The sequence below is a fragment of the Anopheles nili genome, chromosome 3, assembly GCF_943737925.1.
Source record: "Anopheles nili chromosome 3, idAnoNiliSN_F5_01, whole genome shotgun sequence".
NCBI classification, from domain to species: domain Eukaryota; kingdom Metazoa; phylum Arthropoda; class Insecta; order Diptera; family Culicidae; genus Anopheles; species Anopheles nili.
The window spans coordinates 24,767,501-24,790,898 of record NC_071292.1 but is presented as its reverse complement, the minus strand read 5'-3'; the positions used below and the strand labels follow the sequence as shown (position 1 = coordinate 24,790,898).

Sequence of the window (23,398 nt, the reverse complement as noted above, 5' to 3'; positions counted from 1 at the left end):
ATCGGTATTTCAGTTAACCTTCTCACTAACCACCCAACCCGAGCAGGCCTCAACCGTCAGGTCGACGCGTTATAAATGTAATCTTATTAATTTTTTATTGCACCTCAAACGGCGCTCCGTCGGAGGAGGCCATCGGGCTTCAAACCGGCTGAAATAATACCCTTAGGACCCACAGCCACCAACACACGCAAACGAAACGAAAGACAATCACGGTCAGCACCACAGGACCTCGCGGTTGGCGCAGAAGGCAAGCGTAAATTAAAATCCACACACACGCACACACACTCGGGTGAAATCGGTGGTCCGAAGATGGGGGGAGGTCACCGGGTGCGGGTCGATTATAAACACCTTTTGCCTAATTAAGGACCCAAGCCTAAAGTGCACCGCGGGTGGCGTAGAACGCAAACCATCGGTTTATTGCCATTGTGCCCGCGTTACGGCTTTTTCGCTCGACCAAACGCGCCCCCTGTTACGAATGTAACGGCCCGATGGGTGAATCGATGGGGGCTCTTTCTTTTTCTTTGCCTTTTTTTTCCATGCTCATTTTATGCCCCCGGTTGCAGCACGTTAACATGTCGACAGCTCTGAGAATCTGGCCGTATGGCACCTCGTGCGCTCGTGCGGCTTAACATTCCGACCCCTTTCGAGGGTGGCATTAATATTGCACCACATTAAAAAACCGGCCCACTGCCACACAAAGCGTATTGATTAGCGCCACTTGGAGCCGTACCTACCGAAAGGGCGTAGGGAATTTGAGGGGCCAACAAAAAAACAAAGGCACCCCCACGACAACTGCAAAACCCCGGGGCAGGCAGTTTAATTGCAGCTCGGTGCAGTTCGGAGCGGCACGTAAATTGAAAAACGCATCCTAGCGCTCGACCCGGTGGCGCTTCATTAGGCATTAATGTCACTCAAATCAGGACCCCAGTCAATCAGCAGGGCCGCTCGAGCGTGAACGCGAGGAAATTTTGAATCACAATGGCGGCCCCACGCTCTAGGGCTCGAGAAATGACAGCCTGTTTTCGTTTTTGTTTTTTGTTTTTTTGCTCGTAAATTACCCTGCTCGATGTGATAAAACAATGACGCAATTCGCCGTATCGCATCCTCGCTTCGAAAGCGCGTCCATTTTCTATTCCATCGCCCCGAAAATGAACGCCCCCTCGCGCGGCTGTCGTTTGAAACAATGTTGAATGAAACGAGCGAACGGTGGTCGGTGGTGTATCGAAAGCAGGGGGGCACAATAAACGCCCGCCGTTGTGTGTTGTGGGTGTCATTTTCCCCTTGTCGGAAAATTTCGGTTTGATGAAGAATGATCTTCCTTTACGCGTTACGGCCGCTGCAGCACCCTCGCGTAACGGTGTAATTTGAACTGACAAACGACATATTGGATTGAACGGGATGGAAACGCCCGGGAAGCGTGTATTTAGCGTAGGGGCACAAAAACACCCAAACCCAACCCAAAAAAAAACATACGAAAAGCGAGACAGGGAATCGGGCGATCCCCACTCACTCGGGTGGAATTGATCCCCTTTCAAGTAACGGACGACGTACGGAGGAGAGTTTGTCCTCCGGAGGGTTCTCCGAATAAAAAAAAGAAGATGACACTTGGAAGCAAAAAAAAACACCAGACGACATTTTCGTCAACACACGCTCGGGGAGTAAATTGAAGGGAAACTCTCCCAACTCACGCCCGCTTTGGCGGCGGTCATTTTTCATCCCGACGAAAATGCATCACCCCCACCAGCTGGTGCTCAGGGAAACGCTTCCTTTGGCTCTGGGGGTGTGTGTGTGTGTTTTGTGTGATCATGGTGTGATGATTTTTTTTTCGCCCCATTCCCGAACTGCCCATCGATCCATCGAACGGCGAGCTAAATCATCCAATGTGGCTGATGTGGAACCCGCCAGCATTTGCGCTAGCGCGAGTGTGGCCATCATCGTCAGTGCCATTTCGGGGGTGCCAACCACTGGTGTGGTGATGTGTGTGACCGAATTGCCAGGACCCATCCGAACCTGGGACCTCTGGCCGGGTGAAGTAATTGAAAATCAAGCTGAAAAACAAGGCATTAAATTTACCAAATTGAAAACAAATTGCCACCCGAAAAACCCCTCGGCTATGGAAATCGGCAGCCATTACTCTTGCCGGTTGCACTCGGGCCTGGGTTGCTATAAATTTGCGCACAAAAACCAATAGTCCGCACACGGTTTGGATGGGCTGACGGAAAGGGCCGAAACCGGTCGAATGCGACAGGACAACTCGCTATCGGTCTGGAGCGTTTTGCGGGTGGAACTGTTATGGCATACGTGGTATTGTACATGCCCGTTTGGTTTTGTGCATCCGAATGGGTGAATAGAAACCAGGCGAACATTGGAGGTTCGGCAAAAAGGCAGTCGATGCCAAGATGAGTAAATTCCCATCCGCAGTGTAACTGAAATACGCCCAGAAAAGGATTCAGCTCTGTAATAGCTGCTAGAATGCATATGAATAGGATGCACCACAAATATAGTTCACAGTTGTTTTAAAGTATATAAAGTTCGCATTAATTTTCAATTAAATCTACGAAGCATGCCTTCACGAATCTAAGGGATACATATAACTGCATATTGCATTTTTACTGCATCATTATGCATGACTTCTGTGAATTGATTGACTTGTTAAAAACTTGTTTAAAATAAATCAAATAAAGAAGAATTACAATTAGAATTTCAATGTTTTATCTTCATTCAGAGCCCAAACACTCGAACGATTAACCCATCAAGCAGTACAATCATAATGATAAACCGACTCCATCGCTTCGTGGTTCCGGGTGGCTAAAATGCACTAGCAAAAGGGAAAAAAAACACACCCCAAGCCATCTGTAGCTTGCACACTCCGCAGCAAATTCCAACGCCATGTATGCAGCTAATTCCACTCCTAATAATCCCGTCTAATGACCAATTCAAAGCCCCGTTGCGTCCGCTTTCTTCCGGCTTACAACCGATCCCTCTCGCCGTGGGTCAAGCTGGCTTCAACACTAAATGGGGCCCTTTTCTCGACCGGAAAAACAGCCCAAAAATGCATTTCGGTCTTCCAGCACCGAAGAGAAAAAGCAAGCACACGCGAGCGGAATGATTTATTATCCTTAATCCCTCCCGGAAAATGAGTCCTAATTCTGACACATCCTTCGCTGCACCTCGATAACGATCGACCGATCAAGCTGGCGGATAGCTAATGTTGTTTCTGATGCACTCAAGACACTCCTGAAAGCGTGTTCACCTACCGTCCCGTTTTGGTGATGATCATTTCCGTGCCAAGCTCGTTGAACTTGTCCCACAGCTCTTTCGTCTCCAGGTGGCACTGAACGGGCCGCAGGTCGTCAGAATTGCAGGATCCTACGATGGTTGGTCGTTTCTGGTGAGGAAAACGGAATTAGATTCTCCCGATGCCGGACAAGGACCCTCGAAAGAGCTCGTTTCGCTCGCGGTTACCTGTGCCGGTTCGGGTGAAAGCCGTTCCTCGTCCGACACGGACACACTGTTGGGTGTTTCGGTTGTGCGCGAGTGCGTCACACGGCCACTATCCGACGACTTGGGCTCCTCAGAATCGCTGCACTCCTCCACGTCGACGTCCACCTCATCATCGGCTTCGGACAGCCGCTCGACGGACGAGTTTTGAGAGCCTACCGGGAACCGAGAAAAGAGTATAACAGAACGTTACCATTATTGCCGCACACATTATGCTTTAAATTACGCGCCCTTTCATGCACGCGTAAGCACACACACACACGCACACGATGGGCCACACGATTCTATGTCTGCGCTGATTAAATATTCCATTAACACCGCGATTACCGCTTGTTTAATAAATCAAACATTAATACGCATAAATAATTTCCAATTATGCTTGTAGAATGAACGCCTCCGAAAAAAAAGCTCACAGACCATCGCCCGTTTTGCTTCCCCACCCGGTCAAGGATGTACGCTTGTTGGCGTTCAGAGCAGGGAAAATGGAATACATTAAATTAGGCGTGAAACAATAAAAAACAAAGTACGCCCCAATGTGGGGTTTCGGATTTGTGTGCCGGTTTGAAATGGGGCTGGAGTAAAAATGGCCGCACGGGGAACACACGGTGTCCTGGGGGCCAAAGGTGACCCACAGTTTGGCCAGCGAGTGGTGGAAATTTTCATTAATTTTCCCAACCCACCCACCCATGCCAGACCGATACCAATTCCCCTCCCCCCCGGACGGAATCGAGAACGGATTGCCGGCGGATAACAATAGAGACATTTAGCAAACATTTTGAGCGAGCAATTTAAAAATATAAAAGCATAAATAAAATCAACATGCGCTTAACAAGCGCGCCCGGTCTCTCGTGCCACCCACACGAGGCAGCCCACGAAACCGGTTTCCCAAGCGTAATATTCATGACCATCGCCAGATCGTGGGCTTTGGATAAAAGATATTTATGCAAACGTTCCATGCTTGAGGAGAGATGTTGCGTTCCCTCGGCGGGCATCGCTGTGAGGTGCTTTGTAGTTGCCAAAAAAAAACACCGTGTCAGTTTTTAATTGAAAAGAAAGACATAAAACAAGGCCACGTCGGCTGCTGCTTAGCATACTGCTTTGTTTTACATAAAAAAAAACTAAACCATCAACAGCAACATCCAGCGGACGCTTGCGGACAGCAATCGCAGCAATCTGTGGCGATTAAACAAGCTGTAATGTGGCTGCCTTAATGGCATTACATTGCGTTGGCACTTGGGGGCTTGTTTGGACTATATTTCATCAAACCAAACACCGTTTCGTCATCCATCTTTATGCTCGCGTGCTACCGAAGGAGTAGCTCTCGGGTGCCATGGTTACCTCAAAAGCAGGTTGCTTTGATTTGTGTCGATGGTACGGATTTATTGAGCCTTACGAAACTGACAGTCGCGCGCGTATGCTTCCGTAGTTATCCGTTTACCGAGCTTTTCAGGCTGGCATTCGAAAAACATCATATTTTGCTTCCTTCGCACCACACCGGAAAATGGTACCGAGCTTTTTGGTAGCAGCTCGTCACCTTCACCGATTTTTATAGAGCCCGCACTTGGCCGGACCCATAAAACCCAATCAGGTGTAAATCGGCATCGATTGGAATTGGGAATTAATGCCGACCGAAGCGGCCGGTGGAAAATCGATTCACCACCCCCTCCCGGTGACGTGTCCATCGACACTATTTATCACCCTTTATCCACCTTCGGCGAGGAGGGTGACTTTCACTCGTTACGCCACAGGTTTCTCGCAGTGGTTTGCCGCGCGAGGAAAAACGCCATTCCACCACCGTCAAGGAAAATCGCATCACCATCCGGGCGGGAAATCTACCCAATCAATGATCCATATCGCCGAAGGTGCGAGCGGCTCAAAACTTCGATGCAACTCATTTTTAATTGACAGCCGTGTGTGTGTCGTGTCGGCAGGAACTGCCGACCCCTTAAGTCATCGCGAAGGTCTCGCGAAAATGGGGTTCTCCAGCGCGGAAGGTGCGTAACGTCACCCGCACGCAAGCAACCGCCAGCCTGAGCAAACATTGTAACGCGTTGAGCCAACAACGCTTCAACACTTTTCGGCCACCCCAAGGTTTCTTTCAGGGGGTTGCGTTAAATGGTTCGATAGTGGCGTTTGTGGGCTGCCTACAAAACGGTGATCCCGAAAGTTTTTCAACACTCTATTACCCGTTGGCCCTGAGGGCAAACTGGAACAGGTGCCTTTCGTTGGGGTTTGGGTGTGCTGGGTACTTTTGTTTTCTTTTTTTTCTGTGTGCTGCTCTTCATCGACCGATCCGGATGGGTTTGGGAAATAAATCCCATCCACCCTCTCGGGCGGCCCAACGTCGACTTCCGCCAGTCAACGCACGCATACGCAAACGCTCACGCACCGCACGCACGGAACTTACTTGTCAACGGGCGGCATTTGCCTTTCCTTTCGGAGCCGCTAACCCTTTTCCTTTGCTTTGTGTGTGTGTGTTCCCATCCTTCCCTTTTTTCCTTTTCCAAACCCCACCCCCGTGAGCTTCGATTTTTGTGCTGCATTTTCCCGCGGGAAGGCCGTTTTAAATGAGTTTTATCATGCGTTTTCACTTGCGTTCTTTCTCGCCCCACCCCCCATGTGTGTGTGTGTGTGTGCGTGGGGTCAGAGCAACCGGAAAGAAGGTGTTCCCGTGGGACGGTGGGGTGTTCGTCTTTCGGGGGTGCGATTTACGATAATGATAATGATGGGCACCTGTGTAAAGTGCGAATTGTTCGCACCACCCTGGAATGGGTCGGAAACATGCAGCCGCCCTTCGAAACGGGTTGAAGCCAGACTTTGCAGACAGATCACAGAGCCCGTGGTAGATTAAACGTTGCCCTTCACCACCGAGGCGCCACCCGATTTGCTCGAAGGTGTGAGATTGCGAACGAAATTAACGTCGCACATGAGCGCAAAAGCGCAACAACGTGAAGCGTAATGACGAGCTGCGAGTGCGATGTGAGGGTGTGAATTGTGTTTTTTGATTAATGAGAGCATTAGCGTGATTTTCACTCGGGTTTGCTAATCAAAAAATTGAGCTAAATAAGAAAACAAACCCCTTCGCACACGCGCGTATTTGACTTTCGGTAATTTGGGCACAACCGATCGTCGTGTGGAAGCGAAAAATTGTGTCTCTTTTCCCTTATCTGACCTCACTGGGACGCTCACGCTTTTCTGCTCGCGATCAACCCCCGAGCACCCCTTTAGGGGTTGGGTGGAAAGAAAAGCCCACCCTCGGTGCTGATCGTTGCCAATTCCACCCGCTGAGTTCATTAGGAGCCTTTCAGCCCCACGGGTCGGTTTGCTGATTGCAGCCTGAATTATGACAACCCGCTACTAGTGTCCGGTTGTTTGCATATCGTCCCCCACCCGCACGAATTTCCCACCGCACCTGGCTCTGCTGCCGTTTCGGGGTGTTCCATTGGTGGCCGCACCTTTTGCCGCACCGGTGGAATAAATCAATTTTAAATAGATTATCGGCACGATTAAAACCGGGCTGCCGTGGGTGGTCCGAGACTGACGCAATTCAATTAAGTGTGTATTGCAACATAACCACCAGCGGCTGGAGTCTGGTGGCTATTATGCAACGGTGGTTGAAATTCCCCGAGGTTGTAGCCTGAACCCGGGTCTGTTTGTCTCTTCCGGCGCCTTACGGACCACGGGCTTAAAGGCTCCAAGGGGGTTTCGGTGCCGCTCGTTTCGTACGGTGACAGCTTAGCCAACCGGGCCGGAGTGGAGTCTGCGATCGCGAACGTGTCGATCCGACCACTTGGCTGCTGGTGTTACTCGTGACCCGGCGGAACAGTCAAATGGAGTGAGCAAAATATGGCTCCTACTCCTTCCAAGCTGCCTAAGCCTCGAAAAAGGCAAGCGTCCACTCGTGGTTTGGAAAGAGGTTCAACTTCTCGGAATGAAAGTAATTTTACAGCGAAAAATGCCATTGCCGAGTGGCGATAACACCATCATTATCGCCCAATCGTGTGCGTGGTTGAGGTTAGCTTTTTGTTCACCAACATTTTTCGCTACCATGGGTTACCAAAGCACTGTCATTGGGGAGGTGTTAAAGTAGGCTGTGGATCCAGCGTAGCTCGAACGAAGCTCATGGGATGCTCTTTTGTTTCTTATTATTGACTGTATCAATGTTTAACTGTACAAATCATAACTATTTTTTTAATTAACTACTTCATTATGAAAATTTATATCAAATTTGGCAATTTGATAGGCTAATAATCTATTGCATTAGGTTTTGAATGCAAGCTGTCGATGTAAACTATATTTATATGACACAACTATTCATCATGCAAACGAATTCACATTTGTTGGACACCATTTCATACTGAATGCAGTCTAGAGTGAACTTCTACTGCAGGTTTGAATATCGTTTGACTAATCCGTGCATTAGTTTCTCGATAACTCATGTCCTTAATTTATCATACGTGAATTTCAATACAGAACGAATAACTATCATCAGCCTCACATAAGAAATTATTCGCCATATTGGCCACCCAAAAAAATAAGGTATGTAAAGGAATTGAAAGTTTAATTTTTACTGAATGAATTGAAATGAGTTCAACAATGCCTTTCAAGACGCAGTTCCATTTCATTGAAACGTTATTTATTGCAACAGACACATTATAATTTGAACTGAGAACACCTGCACCAGAGAGCAGTGGAAATTAAATTCACCACATTTCGATCAATTTTATGTATTCGAAACATTTAACCTGTGTGTGGGTTCCTTGCAAATTTCACCATTATCTAAACGATCTTTCAGCACACTCCCATTTCTAACGTAATTAGTCCCTCGCTCGTCTCCGACTCTTGGTCCGTATCGCATTCCACGCAACTGAACGAATTAACCCGGCCGAGATTCGATCTCCTGCTCCAGATTCCCCCCCACCTCTTTTCCTAGCGCACGATTTATAAACAACGTATTAAGAAGGTAGAAAATCGAAAACAAACTTGCCACTTACGAAAACTGCTTCCAGAGGGCTCCCGCTGGAGCCCTCCCGCAGTGCCATGATCGCCGCTATCGAAAAGTCCGTCGCGCCCTTAGCCGCCGACAGGGCAGCAGCAGCGGCGGCGGCGGCGGCGGCGGCGGTAGCAGCGGCCATCCCCGCGGCCGTCCCACCCTTCACCGTCGGTGATCCTCGACCCTTGGGTGGTGCACCCTTGGCCGGTCCAGCCGTGTCCAGCAGCATTCGGGTCGCCGTTCGCCTCGACGCCTGCTCCCGGACCGATCCGGGCGAGGCCGGTGCGTGGGTGGCCTGAGAGGAGCCGCCCCCACCTGTACTACCACCTCGTCGGCCTGCCCTCGAACTGCCCTTCACCAGCTCACTCGCGGGCGCCCGTTTGCGTTTGTGTCTCTCAATTTTGCCGGCTAGCCTACACGACCCGTTTGTCACGGGCGACAGCGCGAGAGAAAAAAAAACGATCCGGAGATAGATTTTGGAACCGACGATGCGAAAAAAAAACCGAGCCCTACTTTAGTCCACCTTCACTCATGGGTTCACGGATCAAAAAGGCGAATGAAAAGCGCTCGATTCTCGCGCAAAACGAGCTCGAAAAAGAAACGCGAACGCTCTGAAAACACCGACGGCAAATGGAACCACGCGCGGAAACACACTTTCACTGTTCGGTTTCGCGAGCGCACTCGTTGACCGTTGACTATTTGCACGCAATTGCACTGAACTGGTGACCGAAAGCGTGATAAAAAGGACGAAACGGCGTGTTTCCTTTTTTTGTTTGTGCGCTTCTTGCAGGCGCTAAGCTAAGGAGCCGCGACGCGCGAAGGGCCTCGTTTGGGCAGGGATGAGACGGAACGAGAGTCTGTGTGGTTTTTTTTTTCGTTCGCTTCTTCGATGCCCGTGACGGGGTGGTTTTTTTTTTTTGCTTTCTCGTGTGTGTGTGTGTGTGTGTATGCAACGCTTCCTTCTTCCACGGTCACTTCACTATTCAACGCGTGCGTGCGATGGAGGCGAACCGCGCCAGGGCGCGCGCGAGTTCTCGGTACGAGCTTTCGAGCGTTACTTCCCAGCTACACTGGTGCGCCCATCTCTAATCTATTTGGCCACCCCGTCTGGTTTGCCAGCACCGTCGCTTCACGCACACCAGTGCACCCGTTGCATGGAACCGGACTGCATCGGGAAAATGTGCAACCACCACAAGTAAGCGTGCGTGTGCGCGCGCACGCGCGCAACCCGTGCATTCGGCACTCGTAAAAGTAGGGGAAATGTGTATGTGGCCTGGGTGGGAGAGGTGGTGAGAAAACTGGTTTTCCCCCACTCCTGGGAAAACTCCGCCCATCGCTCGCCGTGACCGGCAACCGGTTGCATTCCGCGACGGGAGCTCATCCATTTTGTTTTCGTCTCCCTTTTCGGGGGTTCGTTCGTCGGTGGGCACTCAGCATGGGGTGGTGCACTCACGGGAAATGCACGCGCTCACGGGAAAGTGAGCGACGCGGCGTAAATCGTGAGGTGGTTTGCGTCTTGGGAAAGTTTAAACGTCTTAACACGCGAATTTTCTACCCCCTGCAGTGCTTGGAGGATTCAGAAGTATTGAATGGCATTTTCCAGGTGGCAGAAAAGAAGCCTTCCGTCATATTTTACTGTGTATTGGAGACCTCGCTTTGAACCTTATTTTGAGATGAAAATTTGGATATACGATGTTTTCCCACTGCCAATCAGAGTGTAGGCTTGCTTAAATAAATATGTGCTTCTACCGGAATAAGCATAAATGCATGAATTTGCACATCTAACGGAATGTATTGTTTACAATGAACAAATGGTTGACCATTCCACGATCAAAGCATAAGCCTCTAATTTACCCTTCTTAATGGCAAGACACTTTAGAAGGAATCATATTTTGAGCATTGCTAGTAAATCAGTGCGGTTTTATACAAATAAAACCAAGTTTGTTTTGTTTGTACGAAGGAAAACTACAATTCACAATAGCCAGGTAGTTGCGCGGTACAAAGCGTCTTACTACTCGGCTTCTTATTCCACTGATAGCAATAATCCAACGGCTCGGCGGGAAATTGTATCGTCAAACAAACGGCCGCTGCCTTCATCAACAAAGTTCTCGCTCTCGCAATTTCCATTCCACTTCGCTTCCTGCTTCATCTCCTTTCTCGGTGCTCAGTACCATCCTTGCGGCACAAATGGTGGCGCTAGATGTTCCGCGAAGCCACAACCGCAAGCCCCGCAAAACGGGAGCAGAGAAAAGTCAATTTATGTTTTGATTAATTTGCATACATAAATAAATATCCTCGTAATAAGTCATTACTTCCGTTCCGGGGGCGCTTCGCTCTGTAACCGTTCCTTTCTTTCCCCTAGCCCATTTCGTCACATCCGGAAAAACCCACCACCATCCCAGGGATGCCGAGAGCACCATCGAGCAAGCGGCGATGATCGAGTGAGGCCGAGATTCCACGTTGCCATGGCAACGCGCGACCAAAACCGCCGGCTGACGGAAGCGCCATGACGTTTCAATCAATGTTTGCTTAGGCAAATTAGAGGCATCGGATCGGAGCGTATTTGCATAACCCGCGCGTCTCGGTTCTCCCGAGACTCGCACTCGGCTGCTGGTGCCATGTTGTGAATCCATTTCCCAAATACACCACCACCGAACCGGTAAGGGGTGCGATCGCTGCTGTCACGCCCGTTTTCGATGGGAATGCTGCTGTGGAGCCCGGTGACCTCGTTGCCGCTTCGTGTACACACGAGGGCGACATTTATTTATGCTCACACCGAACGTGCACCGATTTGTTTGCACCGCGTGCCCTTCTCAACTCCGGGACCGGGCTGGAAGTTGTGATATTTGAATAAAATTTATTAAATTTCTATTTCGTAAATACGATTTTTAACACCACCACCGCCGCTGGCCGTCAGCTGGCGGGTTTCTAGGGATGCGAGTCCCTGGCGAGCCTGGCGAGCGGAAGGACGAAATAGTTTAGTCCCGGGGATGAATAATTGCCGAGCCCCCGGGCCGCATCGGATGCCGGGTGTGCCCGATGGTTGGCTTTGTCAATCCGGTTCCGGCCGTGGCCTGTTTGGGTATGCAAATTGAGTGGGATTAAACGTTTATTGCCGTGTATCGCTGCCACAATTCTCGATGGGATCGAGATCTACACGGGCCGGAAGAATGGTTCCTGATGGAAGGGGAAACAATTGGGTCGTGTTGTTCTGCATCCCATTGCCAACAAAAAAACGTTTGAAATGAGGCTTCAATTTGCAAAAAAAAATCCATCTTGACAGCATACGTAAAAAAAAAACAAACCCAAGACCTCTCTGCAGCCAGGGTTGCCATTACAATGGCCACGGATCGTAAATATTCACAACATACGGATGGTTTTGAAGGCGAAACGCGAGCACGGAACCACGTTTTCTATCGTTAGGGCGTAATTAAACGCTCGCTGGGCCGGTGCGGAATTGCTGCGGAATTGATAGAAAACTCGCGGTCAAGAATCTGAAACGAATCTGCTCTCGACTGGTTTGGTACTTTTTTTTTCAGTGTGCAAGAAAAAGTAATGAAATTACCCTGAAATGCGCACGCTGCAAGCGCACGCGAGCGGTTCATGCTGTTAATTTTCTGCTACATTAATTGCTACTCATTTACCATCGAATGGCCGCTGCTTATCATTGGTCCATGGGTTTTTTGGAAGAACGGAATCAAAAGCAACATTTAGAGGGCTGAAAATTGTGGTCATTTTCGCGACCAGCCAAACACTGTTAGATGCAATTGAACATTTGAGAAAACCAAATGCGACATTCAAGATGGCGTGAGGAGTTATGTCCAGCACCGCGGGTAAAATGGGCAGGGTTTTTAATTGCAAGCCCCATTTGCATAATTACTCCATATAAATGGAACACACAACACTCATTCGCAGTTTAGCTTGAAATACCATGCATGAGTTCGAGTAATAACGAACACTTGGAAGGAGCGCTTATGTTTTGAAAATAATCTGTCTTAATATTACTCTTTCTTTAATGCTACCCTACTTTCGCTAATATATTGTAATGGATTCCCTCTGGATTTCCAAAACTATGTCCTAGTACCTTCTGGCTTAATGAATGAGTCTATTGTACCACAACACTTTAATCTAATGGCGGTGTAAACATGGTAACGTGTGAGCTTTCCGTAACTACATTCTAACATACAGATCGAACAGTAATTATTTAAAGTTTAGACAGGGATGTCCACGCCACAATAGCTAAAGCTGCATAGCCATTAATATGAAACATGCCAAATGTTATATGATCCGTTTGTGCCTTATATCGTTCTGTTGGTTATCGTTTTGATTTGTATTGTGCGAATGTGTGCATTGGCCAAATATAGCAACTCTCCCATGTTGTTAGATTGAGCTCAAGATTATCCAGATAAACGCGAATTTCTTTCAGACTTGTTGACGACTTCCACTGTTACTGATCTCGAGGTTACTGTTTATGCTGTTTTAAGGTCTATATTTAGTAGATGCAGACTGTTCGACAAGTTTGCAGCAGTAGGTCCAGTGTTTAATACTGATCATTTGAACTGTCAAACAGAGCAGGTTAGAAATGATATACACATTATTAGCTTCAGCCACCGTCAGAGCTGCCTGAGACAATATCAACTAATCAGCAAAGAAAGACTGCTCCAGAGCAGCAATACCAACAGTTTGAATTCGTCAATAATTCGTCCAATCAAATGCTGGACAATGACCGCTTACGACTTTGATCGACAGAAAGCAGTTTCAGTTCCACTCAATGGCAAAGCCGATATCTGACGGTATCGATCGTACACGGCTCGAGAGGTAAGCCGTAAGGGCGTACGGTTGACCACACCAGCCGTAAATGTCGTCCGAGTGCACGGAATCGAAGTAGATTCCACCTAACCGCTTCTGCTGCACCATGTCCATCTTGTAACGAAGCGAGTTCAGGTCCTCATAGCTGATCTCCTCCTCACGATTATCTCGTGTTGATCGTTTCGTGAATGGCATCGCACCGTACTGGTCCCACTCGTGTCTCCATCCAGATTCACGAATCCTCCGGCATGCCTGTGTATAGATAATTCAACAGTAAAAATGAATTCCGAGAGTTGCTGAATATCCTCTAGAAAGATAAAGAACCTCATTATATGGCATGGATGTCGTATCATCTGCAATTCCAAAATGCGATTTTCCTCCAGGAAACCAACTAGGTTGCTTCATGTACGTTTTTCGAACACCCTTTATGGCAACGCCAAACAGCAGTTTCTTTGGAGGACATCCTTCGTCGATCCATGTTTGGGTATTCATTTGCTGCATGATAACAGACTCATAATAATTGGAATTTATTCCACAACATCCTTAAACTCTCAGCATAGTCTTGTTTACTTACCAAACCAGTCATATCGTTAATCACCTCTTGTGGTCTTCCAAAAACACTCGGAAATACTATAGGTTTACGCTGCAATGGAGCATGCACACCGCCAAGATCTGCAACCGTGTTGGGATCCAACGTGATGTGATCAACTAGCTCACACACGTCATAAATGTTGTACGCCTCTTGCAGCGCATTCGGGTGTAACGAACCCCGAAACCATAGCTCCCGAGGGCGTCCTGCGATGTGATTGCTGGCCGAGTTTATCGCTTGCCGTAGATCCTGCAGCAGTGTTATCATTGTCGAGCGATCAAGCCCACTTCCACAGCCAGCATTGCTACTACCAGGGCACTTCCAGTTCAGCTCGATCGCATCGGCATCGATCTCTAGCAGCAAGGAGGCTACAGCCAGCACGAACGCCTTCCGACGCACGATCGTTGCTGATGTAGCCGTGAAATCGCGTGCTGTTCCGAAGATTGACGCAACGACACGCACCGTATTCGATCGCGAACGCACACTATAGAGAAGCCGACTAAAATCTATCTTGTCTTTGTCCTGTTGAAGAGACAGCAGAGCAGATCGAGTTAGCAGACCGAGTGAACGATCCGTGCCGCATGGAAGCCTACGTTGAACAGCATCTGGCGAGCGACGAAGGTCGGAAAGCTGAACGCTTTGAAGATCACGTGCGTACACAGCTCCAGTGGGATGTACTCCGGTTGGTATCCCATCTGGACAGCTTCGTCATGGTAATAGCCACAGACACACTTCTTGTTTTGACCAAAGGACAGCTCCACCAAAAGGGCCGAAACTAGTAACAGAACAACCCACAATGCACGTGCTTTCGACATTGTCGTGGAGCTGCGTTCATACACGAATCGCACAAACTGCTCGAAGGTAGCTCAAGAACTGACCCGAAGATGGGAATCTGTTAACGCCGGTGTGTTCATAACGCCATAAAACCTGTTTTATCGCAACATGTTAGAACCGGTTAGCAAGGCCAAATGTTAGAACTCTTCTTCAAATAAACAAGATTGACACATGTATTGGGCAGCGAGAGTTTAGCGCGAAGCTGCGTTACTACGTGGGAAAGCCAACAGGTGGTTTTATCATATCGAATGATTGGTTTTGTGACGCACTTTTTCACATTCTTGACAGTTGCCGATTGTTTTGGTGTTATTTCGATTCTTCGCGACCTGCGGGAGTGCGTGTTGTGATGCTGGGTGATAAAATTCAGTAAATTCTTAACTCCCGTAGTATGGGGGTGAGTGGTTCCGTAAATATAAGATGTGATCATCATCGAGAACGGTTGAATTCCTTTTCGAACCGTTCTTTGCGAGTTTGCATTCCTATAGTAAGAATATAATATACAGCTTTGAGCTTGAATATGAACGGAATCTTCTGAACCAAACGTTGAACATCATGTAGAAGAAGTGCAAAGTATAGTTCTGGTACATATTAGTAACTATAAAAGGCTTCATTTGATGGTTTTAGATAAATTATGTGTTGAATGATTCTATTCGGAACCGGAATCGCAAATCGAAGCATACATATTTTCGTTTGTTACTGCTTATTGTAGCGCTACAAATATGACACAAGGAATTAGTGATACTGTATATTGTGTATAGAAAAGGATACTTAGTTGGGAAAATTAATCAATCCCAATTCAAAGCTCGTAAGGAATTGCAATAAAAATCTTTAAATGAGCAAAATTCGTACAAAACATCTCAGTTTAAAGCCACCAGTTTGGAATAAATTAAAAGTCAAATGTTCTGTTTCGAAAAAAAAAATGGTAACAGCTCGTATAGCTGTAGTAAAAGTGAAAGCTAAATTTATGAATTTACGTTTTAAAAGAATACAACGGTAAATAGTAATATTTCATGTTTCCTTTTCACAATGCACACAGAATGGACATCTCACGTATAGATGGCGCTGCATTATTCAAGTTAAACATGCAGTACATGAAAATGGAAAACCCATCGGTGGAAAAATTTCGGGGAAAATATAACAATCTATTCTCGAAATCAATTTCCTCCATTATTACTTAAAGTCCGTTAGCCTCTTTTGTGTCAAATATTTTCGTGTAGAGACAAAAACGGTTCCCCATATGTTTGAATTGCATTTTCTATTCAAACATTGAAATAAATCCTGCGTATGTAGAAAATAGTAGTTTATCATCTCCTCTCTCCATATAGAATAGCCCCATTTCTGTATGCCGCTGTACTCGCGTATAATCCTAAACATTTCTCAACGACAGCGAAACCAAATGACAGCGACAATAGCGTACAATTGTAGAAAATATATTTTCCATCTGTTTTCGAATAATATTTCGCTCACAATTTCTTATCTCCAAATGGGTCGTGTCGCGCGTAGTTCGGATTTTTCGTTATAAAACCTGCGCCTGCCTGCCTGCCTCGACTCAAACAAAAAGCCCCTTTCGCCAGGCCGACCTGTCTACGTGTTACAAAAACAAAGCTCCGAATCCGACGCCACCGACGGCAGGTTGCCCTCACTTCAATCTCTCGCGTGCATTCGTAGCCTGCTGTAGCGTAGCCTTAGGTGGTAGAAATTTTTTCTAGCTCTAATTACGATGTACGAATAGCACTGCAAACCGAACCGATATCACTGTACCAAAAAGGAAGCTTACACTAGTTGAACTAAACGAAACGAGCTGGAACGCCCTATGTACACCACTGTCGACAGCACATGCGTCCGTACGGATTTAGTATTCCTATCTACAATTCGATTTGCTACAAACATCTCACACCGAGATCGCGTCAGTTTGTTACATCTCGCCTGCCATTCCGGTGGCAGGCCTGTAGAACACGGTTCATTGAACACGGGTGAACGTCACTTCCGGGGCACGCTTCTACCATCGTTGGCCGCGGTTTGGCAGGTCATGTAGCGTGTCTACTTTTGCGTGTTTTTTTTTTATTTTGCCTCCAAAAAGCCTAGCGCTCGGTGACGGTCTACACCTTGTTCGAGTTAACGTTGTTGCCCATCTGCTGCTGGTCGGGAGCACCGGCACCACCGGGTCCGTTGTTTGTCGAGTGCGTGTCACCCTCGGAGTCCTTCATAGAGCCACCATCCTCAGAGTCGTGGCCCACCAGGGCGCGGTACTTCTTCGAGATCGCCTCCCAGTCCGCAACGTTCTCGATTCGGGTCGTATTGACAGTGGTGAAACTGACTTGCGAGCCAAGTGGAGACAGATGCATGACCGAGAGCGCTGTCGAGTCTGGAGCGGCCACGGGTGCGATCGTGGATCGATTGAAACGAAACGAAAACACGGTGTAAGTGATCTCTAGGGATGTGCGCGATGCCACCCGCTCTGAAATGCCACGTGGCGAGGCGTTTCCGGAGCGGGTGCGAATTTGTAACGTTCTCGTGTGCTGTCAAACTTCGGAAAACTCAACCACCAAACCTCAAACCATTACACACACACACAGTACTGTTACGGTTACGGTTACGGATACGGAATGCAACTTCAACTCGCTACAGGACACTGGGCCTCGTGGGCTTTTGTATGTCCACTTAATTTACTGCTACAATAAAACACCAGCCGCAGCGAACCGTTCGAACGGTGCCCCAACTCTCGTCGGAACTCGTGGCTGATGAGTTAATTAGCTCAAAGGATCTACGGTTTACGCTACTTCAAATGGCGCGGGTATCATAGTACAAGCCAATCGTGTCCCTGCCAACTCAGACGCCACGATCACTCGGGTGCAGCTCGCGAAAAAGGGCGGCCTGCAGCAGAGCGCCCGTTCTGTGGCATCGAGCGGCAAGGATAATACGGGGTACGGGTTCTATATGCCCGTCATGGGCAGAGAGGGCTACATCTAGGAATAGGGAAAATAAAACCAGACAAGCGCATGCTGTCGCTACTGTGCACACCTTTAGGAGCCACCTGACCTTTCTTCACTTTCGACAACCACTTGGCGCCGGCTTTGGTGCGCGGACTCTGCTGTCCACGGTGAAGACTCATCATCTGCACCAGCGACGGTCGCTTTTTCTTCACTATGCGGGCCTGTTGAGGATAGAGAAGTTAAGGATTTGATGGCAGGGTGATCATTGTGGCGTTGTGTGTGTGTGTGGTTGCTTTAAAATAAAAACAAAAACTTTAACGAATAAATGATCGCGTTTCCGGGTTTAGCGCAGTGGGAGCAACCAAGAGATGGGACCAAACGGTTCTATCAGACACCCTTTGGGTGATCCTTGTTTGGTGCTGGTGCTAGTTTTTGCACCAGCAACCAAAGCGAGATGAACCGAGTTTGCTCACATTCTTCTCCCAAAGAAGCCCTCGAGTTGGGAAGCAACTAAAAAAGCACGATCATCTGCTCTTCCAAGTGCAACGGTTTTATAGAACGAAAGGCTTCCGTCTGCCATCCTTGCATTGTACAAGGCATGCGATCGATTAGCTTGGATATATACATATTACAGGTTATGTACAAGTGGTAGATGCGGCTAGTTCAGCTTGGAATAGCTACCGTTAGATGGAGGTTTCTTCACACGTGGCCAATAATCATCAGCGATGTGTTTCTCTTACCTACGCTCGTTCATTTTCACTCGAGACAAAAAAAAACCTGATCATAGCGCGTGATCGTGTGACGATCGATGGAAGGGAAACACGTGATTTTTAGCCACCCCTCCAAATGGGTGTCCAATCACCGGGCGTTATAGTGGGTGGAATGGGTACTTACCCGCACTTTCTCCACTATCCACACGAACCAGGTTGTGACGAGGTTCATCGGCGACGGTGCCGTCGATGTGCGGTGCATGTTGCGGATCAGCTTCGATAAGCCGTACTTCCACTCGATATCCGATTGTGCCTGTGCACCGGCAGATAAAGGGACACGACCCCATGGGGGTGGAAAAAAAGGGCAGAAATAAACCATATTAGTGTGATCAGCATCGAGGCATCGATCGTAAAGGGGAAGGGATTCATGTTTTTTTTTGTTGGCTAAATTAATACAGGTCCTTTTTGTGATGGAAGTGATGGGGAAACACGGATCACGGTGGTAAGTGTACACGCGTTGGATATGAAAATAAAAAACGCGTCGAGGGGAATAAGTGAACCATTGGACCGTTGTAACTAAAACATGGCGCCCGCTGTTGATCGTTCGGAAAATCAGTTACATCGAGGACGCTCCTCGATCAAGGGTGGGCTACAAAAACCGAAACAAAAAAATAAAGGGATATTATGTTTCGGTGTGGGGGGCTGTGTAGGTGTGTGTTTTGTGTGCGTATGACTGTGTGCTTAGGGCTTTACGGCTATGAGGAGTCACAAATGCAAGCACAAATAGATCTTTTGGGCATAGCAGCGAAGCATCAACAACGGACATGGGGATCATAAGGGATGGTTCCTGAATTCTGGTTTGCGCCTAGCAAGGCTTACTAAATTATTAACTTTGAACGATAAACTGCTGCCTACAGCTCTGTAAATAAACGTTAGAGAATTGATATTCGCAAATGGCAAACTTCAATAATTACGCAAGTTTTTTACACAAGGACAATAAATAATTGGAATAGAATAATTCAAAATTCAACCTATCAAAAACTACCCCGATCATGTACAGGAATATGATTACGATCATGCCATGTAAATCCTTCGCATTATACAAGTTTTGAGGATGATTTAAGTACATTGAAACGATCGCATGTTTGCAATCGTTCAAACAATTATACATCTTATCTAATGTTATTTTTTTTCCTCCACGTTACTCTTTCTTTCTCCTTCAAATCTCCACCATTATCAAGCGCTTGTACTATTCAAGTAGCCAGAATTAAGGAACCATTCCTGCACACGTGCCAAAAATAGAACACACAGATGGAAGTGATTTTATTTGGTCAATATTCACGCACACCCTCCGGGGCACGCTAGCGGCTCCGAATGGGGTTAGCATTCGGATACACCCGAGCGCCCCAAACGCCCCAGACAGGGTGGGTGGGCCTGGGACAGGTGGTCAACTGCGCATCACTTGCCATGCGACACCTCGAAGGGTGACACCTCCCACCACCCTTACCAACTGCCCGCGGGCACTGCGAGAGCGTGTGCGCCCTTACCAGAATAAACTACAAACGGAAATGTTCAAAACCGCAGGAAGGTCAAGGATCGGGTATCCTTTTGTGAGGGATTGGAAGAGAGATTCCTACTACGATTGGGAACTCGGACGGACCGGTGTCTGTGGGGGGTGTGGGTAGGTGTACAAAACCAAAACCGAGTGTTTCCTAAAATGGGAACAGGGATCGAGTGTGTGGGTGCTGAGAGAAGGGACTGGAGAAGGAAGGACAGTCAAGAAAGGAGCAGTGTGTCGGGGTGTATAACACTTTGAACATTTAATTGACAATGATACCTGAATTCTCTGATACGTATCAGACATCATAGCAATGAGCAGATTGATAAGTACAACAACTGATACCAACATGTAAATGCCAAATACAATTTTAAACAAGTACTCAGTCCAATAGGGTTGCGTTCGGGTCGTATTCGGTGTCATTTTATCAATTTGTGTTTGATCGGTGGTGGTTTGACCAAATACAGCGAAAAAGAGCAGCTCGAATGACAGTATGGGGTTCATGCGCACTGTTGGTGTTTGGTTGGCGTTTTTAGTTCGGGGTTTCGAGAAGAAAGGTTAAGATTGCACAGGTTGGCGTTGTGTGTGGTTCAGTGTTTTTTTTTGTTTTGTGTGTTTGTGTGTTTTGTGTTGGGTGCGTTTTGGTCGCCAGCAGTTTTGTAGTGTCCGGCACTCGCCCCCCAAAACGCCCCCGCGCATTTTGAATGCGACATTCGTAATGTCAGTTATATGTGTGTTTTTTTGCATGTTATCATGTTGCCGTTCTCCGACAACGATGTTGCCGGCGAAACGGGCGATGTATGTATATATATATAGAGAGAGAGAGAAAGAGAGAAAAGAGAGAGAGAGAGAGAGAAAGAGAAAAAGAAAAAAGAGAAGAGAAGAGACAGCACTTTAGCACACGTAAGACTAACCTGGATGCGTTGATAGGTATCCGACATCATAGCGATAAGAAGATTAATGAGCACTACTACGGAGACTAACATATAAATGCCAAATACTATCTTGAACAAGTTCTCCGTCCACTCGGGACGGGACGAGCGTTGTGAGTTGATGTCATCAGGTGACGTCTGCCCGAAGACGGCGAAGAACAGGCGCTCGAACGCGATGATCGGCGTCATCGGAACTGGAACCGGGCGAGAGCGTGTGTGAGAGAGTAGTGAGTGTGTGTGTGTTTTGTGCACGTGCGAATCCACGATGGAGCTGGCTGCCTGTTCCGTCTTGCTGGCTGTCTTCCTGGAAGGAGATGTCCTGCGCAGCTCCTAATCCTTCGCTCACTACCTACGTCACGATCTCTGCCTCTTTCGCGCCTCGAACCGACGATCGCCCACGGGTGTCCACAGGAGGTTCAGCTATCCGATCCGTGGCAGAGGCTAGTGTCCAGATTGCGTACATGCGTACCCGTGCAGTATCCGGAAGCAGATGGTGTGTAATGAAGCATGGTGGTGCGAATCATGCGATACGTGTAGTTGCTACAAAATACGCAAGATCAGGATCCAGGAACCAGGATCATGTGGGTGAAGTGCATCAGCATGCGTTTGTGCAACGTTGTGGCAACATGCAGCAAAATGCACGAAAACAAGGCGATCGTGAAACGTGGAAATGAAGCGCAAGGAGATAGAAAGAGGGTGGTTAAGAAAAAAAAGAGGTAACGATACACTCAAAAAATAAAATGGAAGCAGGAAGAGAAGAGTGAAGATATAACCAAGGAAAAGTTCGTGAAACGAAACAACAACAGAACAAACGAGCCACATCAGCAGAACAAGCGGGCGATACGCACATTCCGAAAACGAGAAACGGGGCCGTCAAAAGAAAATGGCGAGCGAGCGATGCATTCGCACGAGCAAAATGGGGATGGATGTTCCGTACATGCGTTCGGCGTATACGTAAGCCTTATTCGTTCGCCCATAACCCTTTGCTAGAGGAGAGCGGATGCCATTTACACACCATGGATGCCAGGACACATTCTCGGACGCAGCAGCATGCGTTCAAAGCAGGCGGTAACGGGGTTGCACGTTGAATGTTTGTTTTGGGCCATATAAAAGAACAGAAAGTAAGAGTTTGTTGTTGAAACACACAGCGAAAAACGGGTGAACGGAACGGGCAAAATACATACACATACACAAACACACACGCACAAATACATTCAGAAAACTCGTCAACTCGTCAGGCAGATGCAAACGAAAAATGCAACACATTCGACACGCAACACCGGCACGTGGGAAAACGAAAACGCCGAGACCGAGTGTTTTTTTTTTCTCCAGCCTCTCAATGCACATTCCAGCGGAACACATTCTCGATGCGGAACGGAAAGCGTACGATGCAAACACGGACATTCAAAAAGGACATTCTCCGGAAACCGACGGCTTCCAGGCAGGCAGGCAGGCAGGCGTGAACAGACAGGCATGTGGGTGCCCATACCGAGAGAGAGAGAGAGAGAGAGAGCGATAAAAAAAAACAGGAGTGTTCGTTGGTGGAGCACAAGAAGCTGCTACCATCGATCGGGGAAAAAACGGAAAATGCATGAAGAAAAATGCACACACAGCCACACACACAAAATGCAGGCAGCAAACACGTGCATGGTGAGCGCACATACACCGATCTGGGGGTGAGATCACCTCCAAAATATCAAGCTCAAGATCACGCGAGGACTAAAACCACGATCATTCGCATCTCGCGATCATCGCACAAACCATGCGTCGTCCCTATCGGTCGGCCATTGTTCACGGCTTCAAAAAGTCCTGCCCATCGTCCACTATCGTCCGACATGTGCCCTCGCGACCGTAAAGCTTTCTAACGATTCCAAGCCCACCACCTATTTGCGTGGTTTTAGATGTCCATTTTGTTTCTCTCATTTCGTTCGTGTTCGCAATCGGTACAGCGACAGCTCAGCTCGGTGGACGGTGGCGTCTCTGGTGGACGGTGGTGTCGCACTAACAACCACCCCCGGCCAGGCCCTTATCGCGTACGATCCCGCCCCAACTTACTGTCGGCTTTGTGCTTTCGACGGTAGTCATTGATTTGCTCTTTCGCGACCGCGACACGCTTGACGCGCTCGACTTCGGTAGTGGCGATATCGCCGCCATCTGCAACTGCGATAGGTACGAGAGATAGGGTTAGAGATGAAGAGAAAGAAGAAAAGAGAGAAAGAGAGAGAGAGATACATGTATATAAAGAGAATAGAGACAGTGAGTGAGACAGATAACGTAGAGAGCTTTCGCGATACAGAGATAGAAGAGAAATAGAGTGAGAGAGAGAGCGAACTTAGATGGAAAACTCAATGCGAAATGTACAGGAATAGGGTTCGAGATAAGGCTGCGGAAGTGACCAAATTAAAAACAAAGTATTCGTAAGCCAATTTCGTACCATTCCGTGAAGGACACATGTGTAAGCTCAACAACCCGTTTGTGTCATTTACGAAAGGTCGGTGGAAAGCAAGTCAGCTGTCTCAATGATGGTTCACCTTCTGCA

The 23,398-nt window shown here is 47.9% G+C and overlaps 3 protein-coding genes across 8 annotated transcripts in view; all 3 read right to left on the bottom strand.

Moving 5' to 3' along the window:
* Positions 1-9,027, bottom strand: part of LOC128723936 (T-box protein H15-like) — a 41,175-nt gene extending 32,148 nt beyond the window's left edge. Inside the window, exons 1-4 of the mRNA XM_053817700.1 lie at positions 9,008-9,027; positions 8,489-8,907; positions 3,466-3,656; positions 3,258-3,388 (exon numbers count right to left, since the gene is read on the bottom strand). Coding sequence (XP_053673675.1) covers positions 3,258-3,388; positions 3,466-3,656; positions 8,489-8,907; positions 9,008-9,027 — 761 coding nt within the window. The remainder of the gene's footprint in view (positions 1-3,257; positions 3,389-3,465; positions 3,657-8,488; positions 8,908-9,007) is intronic.
* A 4,225-nt stretch (positions 9,028-13,252) lies between these two features.
* On the bottom strand, positions 13,253-14,607 carry LOC128726566 (endochitinase-like). The gene is made up of 4 exons (XM_053820381.1): positions 14,486-14,607; positions 13,878-14,414; positions 13,628-13,798; positions 13,253-13,555 (listed from the first exon to the last, which is right to left on the bottom strand). Exons 1-4 carry the CDS (start codon positions 14,585-14,587, stop codon positions 13,253-13,255), a joined length of 1,113 nt encoding a protein of 370 aa, XP_053676356.1. The 5' UTR covers positions 14,588-14,607.
* Positions 14,608-16,196: 1,589 nt separating this feature from the next.
* The window catches only part of LOC128727366 (serine/threonine-protein phosphatase 6 regulatory ankyrin repeat subunit B), a 35,781-nt gene continuing 28,579 nt past the window's right edge, over positions 16,197-23,398 (bottom strand). Inside the window, exons 13-17 of one of the 6 annotated variants that reach the window (XM_053821270.1) lie at positions 22,915-23,019; positions 20,842-21,053; positions 18,554-18,682; positions 17,748-17,880; positions 16,197-17,091 (exon numbers count right to left, since the gene is read on the bottom strand). In XM_053821270.1, coding sequence (XP_053677245.1) covers positions 16,826-17,091; positions 17,748-17,880; positions 18,554-18,682; positions 20,842-21,053; positions 22,915-23,019 — 845 coding nt within the window. In that variant the 3' untranslated portion in view covers positions 16,197-16,825. Of the gene's footprint in view, positions 17,092-17,747; positions 17,881-18,553; positions 18,683-20,206; positions 20,437-20,841; positions 21,054-22,914; positions 23,020-23,398 lie in introns of all 6 variants that reach the window. The other 5 variants (XM_053821271.1, XM_053821272.1, XM_053821275.1 and 2 more) reach the window with 5 other exon arrangements.

What these genes read in the sequence shown, in the direction of transcription:
- LOC128726566 (XM_053820381.1), bottom strand. Translation starts at nt 14,587, where the DNA reads ATGGGATACCAACCGGAGTACATCCCACTGGAGCTGTGTACGCACGTG. An exon ending in CTCGCCAGATGCTGTTCAAC is followed by an intron (nt 14,415 to 14,485) that starts GTAGGCTTCCAT and finishes TCTCTTCAACAG; the next exon opens with GACAAAGACAAGATAGATTT. An exon ending in TTAACGATATGACTGGTTTG is followed by an intron (nt 13,799 to 13,877) that starts GTAAGTAAACAA and finishes GTTATCATGCAG; the next exon opens with CAAATGAATACCCAAACATG.